The sequence below is a fragment of the Pleurodeles waltl genome, chromosome 10 (assembly GCF_031143425.1).
Source record: "Pleurodeles waltl isolate 20211129_DDA chromosome 10, aPleWal1.hap1.20221129, whole genome shotgun sequence".
NCBI classification, from domain to species: Eukaryota; Metazoa; Chordata; class Amphibia; order Caudata; family Salamandridae; genus Pleurodeles; species Pleurodeles waltl.
Window position 1 is genome coordinate 309,389,172 of NC_090449.1, and position 14,059 is coordinate 309,403,230.

The 14,059-nt window shown below is 41.6% G+C and overlaps 1 protein-coding gene across 6 annotated transcripts in view; it reads right to left on the reverse strand.

The window, feature by feature from the left end:
* MGRN1 (mahogunin ring finger 1) overlaps positions 1-14,059 on the reverse strand; it is a 321,313-nt gene that overhangs the window by 122,796 nt on the left and 184,458 nt on the right. For all 6 annotated transcript variants that reach the window (XR_011199103.1, XM_069210484.1, XM_069210481.1 and 3 more), the window contains exon 13: positions 7,970-8,187. Coding sequence is in view for 5 of the 6 variants with exons in the window: in XM_069210484.1 (XP_069066585.1) it covers positions 7,970-8,187 (218 nt within the window). In the remaining variant the exon portion in view is untranslated. The remainder of the gene's footprint in view (positions 1-7,969; positions 8,188-14,059) is intronic.

Here is a 14,059-nt window from a genome sequence, read left to right on the forward strand (position 1 = left end):
CCCGCCCCCTCCGGCCACGGCCCCCACTTTTGGCGGCAAGACCGGAGGAAACAAAGAAAACAACAAGGAGGAGTCACTGGCCAGTCAGGACAGCCCCTAAGGTGTCCTGAGCTGAAGTGACTAACTTTTAGAAATCCTCCATCTTGCAGATGGAGGATTTCCCCCAATAGGATTAGGGATGTGACCCCCTCCCCTTGGGAGGAGGCACAAAGAGGGTGTACTCACCCTCAGGGCGAGTAGCCATTGGCTACTAACCCCCCAGACCTAAACACGCCCTTAAATTTAGTATTTAAGGGCTCCCCTGAACCTAAGAATTTAGATTCCTGCAACTTACCTGAAGAAGAAGACTGCTGAGCTGAAAAACCCCTGCAGAGGAAGAACAGAAGACACCAACTGCTTTGGCCCCAGTCCTACCGGCCTGTCTCCTGCCTTCCAAAGAAACCTGCTCCAGCGACGCTTTCCAAGGGACCAGCGACCTCTGAATCCTCTGAGGACTGCCCGACTTCGAGAAAGACAAGAAACTCCTGAGGACAGCGGCCCTGCTCCAAAAAGAACTGCAACTTTGTTTCAAGTAGCAGATTTAAAGACCCCTGCAACTCCCCGCAAGAAGCGTGAGACTTGCAACACTGCACCCGGCGACCCCGACTCGACTGGTGGAGAAACAACGCTTCAGGGAGGACCCTCCGGCGACTCTACGACTGTGAGTAACCAAAGTTGTCCCCCCTGAGCCCCCACAGCGACGCCTGCAGAGGGAATCCCCAGGCTCCCCCTGACCGCGACTGTCTGAACTCCATTTCCCGATGGCTGGAAAAGACCCTGCACCCGCAGCCCCCAGCACCTGAAGGATCGGAACTTATGTGCAGGAGTGACCCCCAGGAGGCCCTCTCCCTTGCCCAGGTGGTGGCTACCCCGAGGAGCCCCCCCCTTGCCTGCCTGCGACGCTGAAGAGATCCCTTGATCTCTCATTGAAAACCATTGGAAACCCGACGCGTGTTTGCACACTGCACCCGGCCGCCCCCGCGCTGCTGAGGGTGTTCTTTCTGTGCTGACTTGTGTCCCCCCCGGTGCCCTACAAAACCCCCCTGGTCTGCCCTCCGAAGACGCGGGTACTTACCTGCTGGCAGACTGGAACCGGGGCACCCCCTTCTCTCCATTGAAGCCTATGTGTTTTGGGCACCTCTTTGACCTCTGCACCTGACCGGCCCTGAGCTGCTGGTGTGGTAACTTTGGGGTTGCTCTGAACCCCCAACGGTGGGTTACCTTGGACCCAAACCTGAGACTTGTAAGTGATTTACTTACCTGACAAAACTAACAAAAACTTACCTCCCCCAGGAACTGTGAAAATTGCACTGTGTCCACTTTTAAAACAGCTTATTGTGTTTTATGTAAAAAGTATACATGCAAATGAAATGATTCAAAGTTCCTAAAGTACTTACCTGCAATACCTTTCAAATGAGATATTACATGTAGAATTTGAACCTGTGGTTCTTAAAATACAGGGAGTGCAGAATTATTAGGCAAATGAGTATTTTGACCACATCATCCTCTTTATGCATGTTGTCTTACTCCAAGCTGTATAGGCTCGAAAGCCTACTACCAATTAAGCATATTAGGTGATGTGCATCTCTGTAATGAGAAGGGGTGTGGTCTAATGACATCACCACCCTATATCAGGTGTGCATAATTATTAGGCAACTTCCTTTCCTTTGGCAAAATGGGTCAAAAGAAGGACTTGACAGGCTCAGAAAAGTCAAAAATAGTGAGATATCTTGCAGAGGGATGCAGCACTCTTAAAATTGCAAAGCTTCTGAAGCGTGATCATCGAACAATCAAGCGTTTCATTCAAAATAGTCAACAGGGTCGCAAGAAGCGTGTGGAAAAACCAAGGCGCAAAATAACTGCCCATGAACTGAGAAAAGTCAAGCGTGCAGCTGCCACGATGCCACTTGCCACCAGTTTGGCCATATTTCAGAGCTGCAACATCACTGGAGTGCCCAAAAGCACAAGGTGTGCAATACTCAGAGACATGGCCAAGGTAAGAAAGGCTGAAAGACGACCACCACTGAACAAGACACACAAGCTGAAACGTCAAGACTGGGCCAAGAAATATCTCAAGACTGATTTTCTAAGGTTTTATGGACTGATGAAATGAGAGTGAGTCTTGATGGGCCAGATGGATGGGCCCGTGACTGGATTGGTAAAGGGCAGAGAGCTCCAGTCCGACTCAGACGCCAGCAAGGTGGAGGTGGAGTACTGGTTTGGGCTGGTATCATCAAAGATGAGCTTGTGGGGCCTTTTCGGGTTGAGGATGGAGTCAAGCTCAACTCCCAGTCCTACTGCCAGTTCCTGGTAGACACCTTCTTCAAGCAGTGGTACAGGAAGAAGTCTGCATCCTTCAAGAAAAACATGATTTTCATGCAGGACAATGCTCCATCACACGCTTCCAAGTACTCCACAGCGTGGCTGGCAAGAAAGGGTATAAAAGAAGGAAATCTAATGACATGGCCTCCTTGTTCACCTGATCTCAACCCCATTGAGAACCTGTGGTCCATCATCAAATGTGAGATTTACAAGGAGGGAAAACAGTACACCTCTCTGAACAGTGTCTGGGAGGCTGTGGTTGCTGCTGCACGCAATGTTGATGGTGAACAGATCAAAACACTGACAGAATCCATGGATGGCAGGCTTTTGAGTGTCCTTGCAAAGAAAGGTGGCTATATTGGTCACTGATTTGTTTTTGTTTTGTTTTTGAATGTCAGACATGTATATTTGTGAATGTTGAGATGTTATATTGGTTTCACTGGTAATAATAAGTAATTGAAATGGGTATATATTTGTTTTTTGTTAAGTTGCCTAATAATTATGCACAGTAATAGTCACCTGCACACACAGATATCCCCCTAACATAGCTAAAACTAAAAACAAACTAAAAACTACTTCCAAAAATATTCAGCTTTGATATTAATGAGTTTTTTGGGTTCATTGAGAACATGGTTGTTGTTCAATAATAAAATTAATCCTCAAAAATACAACTTGCCTAATAATTCTGCACTCCCTGTAAACTAAGAAAAGATATTTTTCTATAACAAAACCTATTGGCTGGATTTGTCTCTGAGTGTGTGTTCCTCATTTATTGCCTGTGTGTATGTACAATAAATGCTTAACAATACTCCTTTGATAAGCCTACTGCTCGACCACACTACCACAAAATAGAGAATTAGTATTATCTCTTTTTGCCACTATCTTACCTCTAAGGGGAACCCTTGGACTCTGTGCATGCTATTCCTTACTTTGAAATAGCACATACAGAGCCAACTTCCTACACCTATTTAAAGCTAATCCTGCAGCTTTATAAGGAAAATACCACCATGAAATTTGGGAGAGTATGACATAATTCATGGATGATCTATCCACTGACTGTCAACAAGATTATCTGGAGACGGTTAAAGAGGGATCTCTAATATCCAATCAATCCAACAGTGCTGCAGTGGATTCCGTGAAACTATCCGCCACAGCGATCTCTCTTTGAATTTCACTTCATCGTACGTCTTGACTAAAACTATCATCATTGAAACCTGATGCGCATTCAAAAATTGCCAACTTACCATTCTTTAGATCCTTCCTATTCCGTCAACACACGGAGGAGGAAATGCTCCACATGAATAATGAGGCAGAAACACTCAAGACTGTCGGTTTAGAGGAACAAAAGAAAGTTTTTAAACAATTTAAATCCAGAGACAAGCGTGCCTATTATCATAGGGTTCAAACCCCCAGATGGTTGTACCAGTACCAACAAAAAGGCAAACTTAAAGATAATTCCAAAACGGATACCAGAGGGAATGATCTCCTTTACACAAGCCCTCACAAAACCAAGGGCAAGAATTCTGAGTCGAAACAATGAGAAGTTTCCACCCCCTCCACTGTTACCCACCCCTGTGGGGGGAGCTGAGCAATTTTACCCAGAAGAGTGGAGAAAAATAACAGACAAATGAGTACTAAGCATCATTCATCATGGATATGTTGTTTTTCGAATTCTCCACCACCAGTCCATTCAGAGCAGTCACCACAACCTATTTAACGTACTCAGACAAGAGCCATCTCTTTTGATTGCAAAAGAAGGCAATAGAGAAAGTTCATCAACATCAAAGGAATTTAAGAGTATAATGAAGATAGTTTTTAGTTCAAAAGAAAAATCAACGTAATCAATTCAGGCCTGTACTACACCTAAGATTGTTCAACAAACATATAAAGAAAGAAAAATTCAGAATGCTAGCTCTTCATCAAATATTCCCTCATATACGGAAGAACAATTGGATTTGTGCAGTAGACCTCCAAGACACTTATTTTCACATTCCAATAATCCCACATCACGGACAATTCCTACTGCTCTCAGCATTATTAATACATGGTACTCCCTTTTGGCTTAATGTCAGCTCCTCAAACCTTTTCCAAATAGGAAGAACAGGTGTCTTAGTATATCCATACCTGGGCGACTGGTTAATAAGGGCAGACTCTGTACAGAAAGCAAAACAAGCCTATGCCACAACAACATCCCTCCTGGCATCAATAGGTCTGCAGGCCAATTCAGAGGAGTCAGTATCAACACCAGTAGAGCGTCTCAATTTTCTGGGGCAACACTTAGCACTCAACAAGAAATAGTGTTTCCTTCGGAAGAGAGAGTGTTATATATACAAAGTGTGCACATCTCCTAATTCTGACCAAACCAACGTAAGACAAGAAGCATCTCTGCTGGGGTCTACGGCAGCATGTATTTCCATAGTCCCAAACGCACGCCTGTGTATGAGACCTCTCCAAATGTGACTGGAAGATCAGTGGTCGCAAAAAACAGGTCTATGGGAAGATCAGATTCTTCTGAATATCTGGTGTGGAAGTTTTTCTACACACTCAACTTGCGGGGAAATAAAATCCATGCCTACATAGTAAAGTGCACTGTTTGTAACAAGGTATTACAATGGGGCCATCCAGGCATGTACTCTTTCTGGATGAAATGCTTGTAGTTAGAAAATATAACCTTTAGAACTGAGAAGGAAACATGAGTTAGTTCTCCGTCTCTATCATCATGATTGAATTTTTTCAATTTTCTTCTTAAATCAATCTGAGAGTATAGCACAGAGTTCTAATGAAGGTGTAACATCAGTACTGCAAGCTTAATGTTAGAAGAGTTTCTTGATTTTAAGTAGTTCTCCAAATCCATTCTTATAGGTCTGAATTTTTTAAGGTAAAAAAATTGTTTGAGTGATTTTAATGAGTTAAGTGCCATTTTGTACTTTTCTTTGTTCTCCAGAAAGTAATTTTTCTGACATTGTATTTCCAACTTTAAGCTACTTTTTTCATTTGCTAATGACTGAGAAAACCAGGGGTCTGAGTTTACACTGCCTACAAGAGACTAATGACGTGGGCTGGCCTTGCTTGTTCTTTGCAGAGGTCAACCTACTATTTACTTGATCTGTGCCTGTTTCCATATTCATAGTTAATGTTGGGAAATAATTTGTTAAATCTTGGGCTTTACTCCTGCCCCACTTACGTACTGTACAAGTGTTCTCTGGTATTAAATGCTTCATATTTCTAAAGTTGGTCCAGCTAAAGGGACAGAAAATTGATCAGACCATGGTAATAGTAGTGGCTAACCCACTAGAAAGGTCTGATGATTAGTAGAAGTCATAGCTAGAACAGCCCGCTGAGTGAGTTGGAAAGGAAACTAATAGTCTCAAAGTAAGTACAGTTAACGTTTCTAGAAGACCATGGGAAAGTAATTTGCTCTCATCAAAGTCGAGATTAAAATCCCCCAAAACAGTAAAACATATATATTGCACACAATGATGTGCAATTGCATTGCTTATGGAATTGAGAAATCCAAAAGCTTGACCAGCGAGATGATAAATTAAAGCGCTTGATAAAGAAGATTGTTTTGAAGTTTTAAGAAAAAAGCCCAAACCTTCTGCCTCAGGCAAGCCATTAAAGGAAAAGTGGTTCATTGGATACAGTTTCAAAACATTATTGCTAGGCCGCTTCCTCTTTTTCCTATTCGGTCGAGGTAGGTAATTGCATTTTCCTTGTGTAACAGACTTAGCAATATTGGTGCTTGGAAATTCATTAAGCAATGTTTCTGTTAAAAACATGAAATCAACTTTGGTGTTAGCAAAGAATTCTAAAATCTCAAAAACATGCCTAGAGTGAATGTGCATTTATAACGCTCCCAATTAAATTACATGAGTTCTCTTTCTCATACCTTTGCCTTTCTACAACATTTATTCAAATAGTGGTTTTAACCTTTCATGGTGCTTGACATCTGACCTCAGTCTTTGAATTCACAGTAAATGTGAGGGATAAGAACAAGATGTACAGAAAGGGAGCACTTCGAAGGATATTGTAGATAAGGTTTAGGCAAGGGAAGATACAAACTCAAGCAGGACAGTCTAAAACAAAAAGCCAGCAAATGGAAAGCAAGACAATTTGACTTATAAACAAGAAAGACAATGACAAGAAAAAGGCAGAATGCATTCCTAGGTCAGCTTTTTTAAATGTCCTCAAGATGTCTTTAGCAAACTAGACAGCTGTGCTGATTGGTAGACTTTGACCTAAAAATGACAGCTGACCACTCGAGCAGAAAGTGCTCTCAACAATATTTTGCAGACTGAGGAACAAAGTGAATATCAATATTTTATTCATACATAATAAATGAATTAAAGGATTACATATACAATTAAAGCTGCAATTGAAACCTCCCCCAAACATGCTGCCCATGTGTAAGAATATCAATCAACGGTTTGCAACCAGAATTCCAAATAAAAAGGATAAAAAGGTTAATGACTCCCAAGCTGGGGTAGTTACCTATTCACAAAACTCCAGAGGACCACTTCCAACTATCAATGAAACTTTTAAAAAAAACTTTTTTAGTGTTTTAGTTTTTTTTTTAAACTGAAAGTAAAAATTGGGCTGCTATTAAAAAAAGTTAACTTTTTTAAGATCAATCACTGTTAACGGATGTCTGCTGACACTTCAGGCCACCATACCTGTGATTTTAACCAACTGAAATGAGTAGCAATTTGCAACTAGCCTAATTAATATTATTTAGGTTGGTCAGACTGTGGTCCACTCCTATTCCTTATTTTTCAAACCAACCTATTAGTATATAGGCCAGCTTGCAAAATAGGTTTCTGGTTGCAAAAATACTAAACAGAACTTGTGACTTTTTTGGGTCCAGAACGGTAGTACATCTGGCCCCAAATTAGAATTTCGATGTTGCTCTAAATCCGAAGACAAGATTGCTCATATTTCAGCTATTACTTCTATCAGTAGGTAAAGTCAGGAGGGCTTCTTATTTCCTTACGTTGGGTTGAAAGTTAAAGTGAGCAGATGAAGATAAACTCCATCCATATGAACTGCATCACAAAATGATAAAACGGCATTCTCACCTATACTTCTATTCAGAGAGAGTTTAGATGTTTTTTAAGCTCTTCTAACACTCACTCTATAGTAGAAGGACAGTCTCGCCGAGGCAAAGGATATTTTGGTAATCTCTCCACTATATTTAGTAAATGTTTTGGATGAGGCAACACCCTACTCCGAGGTGAGGAAAGACTCCTGTCTCTCTTATCACTCTCACAACAACATCAGTAGAGTCTTGAGTATGCTTCAGATCACCAGAAGAGGATACCTGTTCTTTTGTGCTCCCAAGTCAGTTTTAAGAGTTGTTGGAATTTCTGGACTGTCTAACTTCAGTTGAGCCTCTTGGCTCTGCTTCTGCTCAACAGCTGAGGTCAGTATAGTCTATTGCTTTCCTCCATCATGCCAGATGCTCGGCAGAGCCTCTGGTTATGCTTCACTGCACTACTTTAAATCAAGAAGGTCTCCTTTAACCTCATTTGTACAAGGTGAAGCCAGGAACTCAAAGCTATTCTTTTGATAAAGCATCAGAGTTACAATTTCAATTATGCTCGATACTCACCCGTCAGGAGACACGCTAATCTTGTTCTTCTGATGGCTTGTCTCAGTCACTCTATCAATTCCACCCAGAGGTCTGCTACTTAACCCATCTCCCATTCCAGAGTAGGTGATGGCATCATACAGAGGTGCAGTGGGGAGCTGAGGAGAGATAGATCTAAGGCCATTCAAAGCCTCCAGTAGCGATATGGGCTCATACCCGGGGGGGATGTTGTCAGAGCCCTGCATAAAAGAATAATTTAAATCAAATGATGGACCTATTCAAACCTGGAAAACATTTGAGACACAAATGGTAAAGAGAAAAAAAGAGGAATTTCAGTCAACAAAAGCAAGCCATTAATATTAACAGAGCTACAACTGCAAAGTATTGCTTCAAAAATAACAATGTACATTTTCCACAGCTAACTAGAGAGCGAAGTAAAAAAAAAAAAAAGAAAGAAATAATAAATATAAGTTATATAAATGAACCAACAGCTTCTTTAAAAGGATACCCCATTTTTTCACATTATTAAATATGTGCTTGATAAGCAGTCACTTGAAAATGGGTGTTTACTTGAATAGGCTTCCGAGTACAAGTTACAACAACTGGCAAAATGTTGTAGAACACCAATAATAGGAGGACTCGCAGTGAAATTCTTTTAGAAGCATTCTTAAACTTCGCCAATTAGAATGCTACTAAGAAAGATGCAGAAAAGGTATTTCCGCTTCTGAAAAAAATTAGTTCAGGAGATTAACAGGAGTGAGCATTGAATATACGAATAACAGGATGTAATATATACGTGAAACTACTGACGTTCTTTTGATTCTTGTTTTCTCAAAACAACTATATATTTTTGGGGGGAAATTCTAGATATTATTCACCTTTATAAAAGGCTTGATCTTATCTAAAGTGGAGTCTAGTATGAAAGTGATGTTTACATTTCTTGAAGTGAAATAAATCCAAAAAATCTAAAGTGAAATGGTTTGACTGTCAAAAAATAAAAATGATTTTTGCAAGAAATGTTGCGTGGGAAATAATAAACATTACCTTCATAACACAATCACTTCTACATTTCAGTAATTTTCAATTTCTCTTGTTTTTGACACTGTGAGTCACACTTCTTAAATCTAATACTAATCTTAGTTTATCAAATTTGAGTCCTAATTGGTTATCTTCATATATTCACACTTGCACTTCCTTTCTGTAAAATGGTTTCAAAACAGATAGCCACTTAAGAGCACTTGAGTGGAAAGGCAAGAAGACTGCAATTTGGAGAACAACAATTAAAGGGTGAGGGAAGAAACCAAAGACCTCCTGGGTAACAAAAACTATCCAGACGGCCACTGAGCTAGATGTAGCCTTGTGAACAATTAATAACGGTGTGCATGGTCCTTAAGAGGATTTCACAGGGCCAGACATAGGCATCTAAACGTACAAAGTTACCAAACAGAGTTTGCAAGGGGGCTGGGTTGAGGAGAGGTTGCAACCATAAGAGAAGTGTTTAGACTCCTTCTGAACTTAAGAAAGACTTTCACAGATCTTCAGCATGTAGACCAGTTGTTCCAAAGTGTGGAACTTTGTACAGGAAGTGCTCTGCTTCCATATAATTTACACCTGTAAAGCCTAGACAAAGAAAAGGTTGTAATTGGTTGTCTTCGGACTCTTAATAGCTTGGCAATGCTGAAAGATATTAAAGATAATTCCCAATGAGCCGCTGTGCAGAATTTGAGATCATTCTTATACCGGAATCCAGTGTAGTGACTTGAGGACCTCCAAAATAGGATAAAGGCAACTCAAACTGAATATGAGACAGGCAGCCTCATGTTAGGGACTTGGTCAGATCCTCTTTCGGTAGTACAGCCTCAGAGGGAAAACATTGAGAACCAAGACAACAGTGTCAGTAGAAGGAGGATTCTGTGCAACTGCCACACATTGGAGAATGTATTTTTGGTAAAAAATACTGTTAAGTGAGGAGAGGTCAATATCAACCGATAAGTCAAACAAACATCCACCAAGTATGTTATGGGTCTGTTGTACAGGTTGCAGTGGGGAGCCTGGGAAACGTAAATGTGAAGCATTCACTGGCCTACAAGTTGGATCTCTGTTTTCTGGCTGTTGAGGGCCAACTAGCCTTGGTCCAATGCTGCACATCATCCAGATTGTTAGCAACTAAGTGAGGGTCGGTCAATCAATCAATCAAAAAAATGTATAAAGCGCGCTACTCACCCGTGAGGGTCTCAAAGCGCTTGGGGGGTGGGGGGTGTCAGGAGGGTCAATGTTCGAACAACCATGTTTTGAGGTTCTTTCTGAAGAGCAGGAGGTCTTTGGTTTTGCGGAGGTTGGTTGGGAGGGAGTTCCAGGTTTTGGGGGCGAGGTAGGAGAAGGACCTGCCTCCTGTGGTGGTGCGTAATCCACAGGGTCCACAGATCCTTGCTCTTATGTAAGAAAGAAATGCGTTTCATCTGTGTACAAGCGCAACCAATTTGATATTCTTAAAAGATGTGGACCACGGGGATACTACTTCTGTTGAATGGGATCACTCAGATGGCCGATCCCCGAGGTACCCCCTTAATCAATGTGCTGTAGTCACTGTTTTGCTTGCAGTTGAGTCTTGAACTGTAACTTTTCAATGATGAACAATCACTAACCGAGAAGCAATATCTTAAGAAAAATACTTTTGGGAAAATGATTAAAAATCGCACCAAGTACCAATAATCAAATGGTATGTTCCAAAGTAGACACTGATCCGTTAAGTGATCCCACTGGTTTAAGACTACTGCGGAAGGTCTTGCAAGCACCTGAAAATTTATTAACAGAGACATTGGAAAATGTTTTAAACTGACCCAATGAGGCCCTACAGGAGTCATGAATGAGCTGCCAAATCACTCACTACATAAGGGCGGCATTGAAAGTTGATTTGCAAGCCGGACACCCATCACTCAGCACATTAAACTGATATTGACGTTAGTGCGGGGCATAATTTGTGCTGGTGTTTTCAGGTGCTTGTCACCATTACTTAATTCCTAATAAGTTATTATTATTTTTTTTTAATGACAGTCTACCACATGGTGGCACTGTGTGTCTGTCTGTAGGACAGCACATAAATTTAGCAATTCAATATACACTTGGTAATAACAACAGTCATGCTTCCAGGCCATTAGAACTGCCATTTTGAAGCACTGGATGGGCAAGTGGGCAGTGCAAGCTGCAGTGGCCGCCCTAGTGTCACACTGGACCCTGAGACTTATTTTTGTACAAATTACACACTGCTTAGAATGTCAACTGCCCATGAGAGAAATGGATAAGAAACAATTCCCCCAACTTAAATCAGCAGTGATAAACATAACTCCAAAGAAGAAAGAAAGGGGCAGTATTTAGATACAATTAAGGTGAAGATCAACATAAGTAACATTAACAGTGAGGTTAAGCGAAAACCTGCAATGGGGAACCCAGACATGCTTGAAGGGAAGGGAAAAAAATAAATAAAAAAATAAAGAAATCGAGGGAATGATCTCAAAGGAATATGTTAACCTGAAAGCATCTGTTTGTGGCATGTAGTGCAACAGGTTCACATGCTCGGCATACTCCTGCCATCTAGTGTTGGGTCCGGAGTTTTGCAAGTTGTTTTTCTTCAAAGAAGTCTTTTGAGTCATAAGGTCGAATGTCTCCTCCTTCTGGTGACACTGCGCATGGGCATCAACTCAATTGTTAGACTGTTTCCTCACAGTCGGGTAAGAAAGGAGTGTACAGTACATGGAAGTAATGCAATAACCATGCTAAATGTATATACCGTGAAAATAAAAAATTCGAAAAACCTGAAACGCCCTAGGGTTTCCGTGGAGGAGGATGGGCGCATTTAAATGTACAGCACTACATTCAACAAATAGATGCTTACAGCCTAAGTAACAGATTCCCTTTGATGGCATGTGTGGATGTAGATACACATTCTCTGAACAGACTAAGAGAAAGAAGCATCCTGGGACAGGTTTCGCGGTATCACCCTTCATCAGGCAGGCTAGCTTGAATCCAATGACGCAATGAGCATGAGTCCCACATCTGGGCATACCCTTTTCACTTAGGGCGACAAAGGCAAAAAAATAAATAGATGATGGACAGACTGCTAAACAATGCAAACATTCACCCCGAGTTACAAAGATCTGGGCTTAATTCATCATTTATTTGCCCACCACGCCACCCCAGTTTGGACCCAACCATATGCAATCAGTCTTGACACGACTCCCCATGGGAATAATCCAGCACGAACTGCCAGACCAGGTCCTCACTGCACCATAAGGAAAATGTTACTTACCCAGTAGACATCTGTTTGTGGCATGTGGTGCTGGATATTCACATGCTCTGAATTATCCTGCCATCTAGTGTTGGGTCCAGAGTTTAACAAGTTGTTATTCTTCAAAGAAGATGTCACAGGATCAAGTGACCTCCTTCTCGGTGATAATGCGCATGTGCATCAAGATTGTTTTCCCGCAGGCAGGGGAGAAAGAGGAATGAGAAGGAAGTATAGAGAAAGAGATGCCCATACAAGTGTATCTACATGTATACAAATACATACAAATATAAGATAACTGCAACGTCCATGTGTGTCTGGGGAGAAGGGTGGGAGCATGTGAATCTACAGCACTACATGTCACAAACAGATGTCTATTGGGTAAGTAACATTTCCTGTTCGATGGCATGTGTGGCTGTAGATACACACACTCTGCATTTATTGTAAAGCAGTCCCTTCATAAAGAGGTGACTAGCCTGTGGGAGCTGTTGTTGTCTGGAAGAGCGTTCTTTGAACAGCCTGTCCTACATTTGCTTGTGTCGTGCTTGTACAGCTACACAATAATGCTTTGTGAATGTGGGCAGTGTAGACCAAGTAGCTGCTCTGCATATATCAGCTAAAATAATATTTCCAAAAATGCCATAGTAGCATCTTTTATTCCTAGTGGAATGTGTCCTAGGAGTTTGTGGCAATTGTCTTTTTGCCTTAGCACAACATGTTTGTATGCATTTAACAATCCATCTAGCTTTGCCATTTTAGGGTCGAGCCCTCGAGTGCATGCGCTTCCATCTCGTATGCGAGACGCTGCGGTGTTCAGTAAAGGGCTGGGAGCACACCAGTCGCTCACCACCAAGCTAGGCTGGCTGATGAGGGGCGATACACTGAACTCAATCCCAGGATTCTTGCTTCTGGTCCAGGGAGGACCTGGCCTGGCAGTTCGAGCTGGACCTTTCACATGGAGAGCAGGGTCAAGACTGATTTGCATATGGTTGGGTCTAAATTAGGGTGGTGGGCACAAAAACAATGGATTAAACTCAGTTCTATATGACTAGGGCTGAATGTTTATATTTTTCAGCCTTCTCCCCATCATCTGTTCTTTTTGCCTGAACAAGCTGTAAAGCAGCCCCCCTCTGAAGCGGTGGCTAACCTGTGGTATGTAGCACTGCCTGTAAAATACTCGCTTATTCCTGTGCTAATACATCCACAAAATAATGTTTGGTAGAAGTGTGTGGTATGGACTATGTAGCTGCTTTATATGTCAGCAATGGGAATGTTTCCTAAAAAGGTCCTGGATGCTCCTTCTCACCGAGTAGAGTGTGCTCTGAAAGGAACAGGCAATGGTCTTTTAGCCTTAACATAACAAGCATCTCATTATCCATCTGGTTATGCCTGATTTGGATATACGGTTGCATTTGTGTGGAGGTGAAAAAGTAATAAAAAGTTGCTTAGACTTTCTGAAGGATTTAGTCCTATCAATACAGAACATGAGTGCTCTTTTAACATCTAATGTATGTATGAAGAGCTCTTTGTACAACAGAATCAAAACGGATTGAGGCGGAATTGAGATCACTTTTGTGAGACATTTAGAGTTGGTATGAAGAAACACTAGGTCTCTATGTATTTGGAAAAAAGGTTCTTCCAAGGTTAAAGCTTGGAGCTCACTAACACGTCTGAGTGTAGTGAAAGCGACTAAAAATGACACATTCTAAGAGAGGAATTAAATAGGGCGTGAGCGTAGGGTTTCAATAGGGGGACACATGAGTTTTGTATGGACGATAATGATGGTCAGGAAGGTGCAGGTGGAACTTGTGGTGGAATAAACCTTCTGA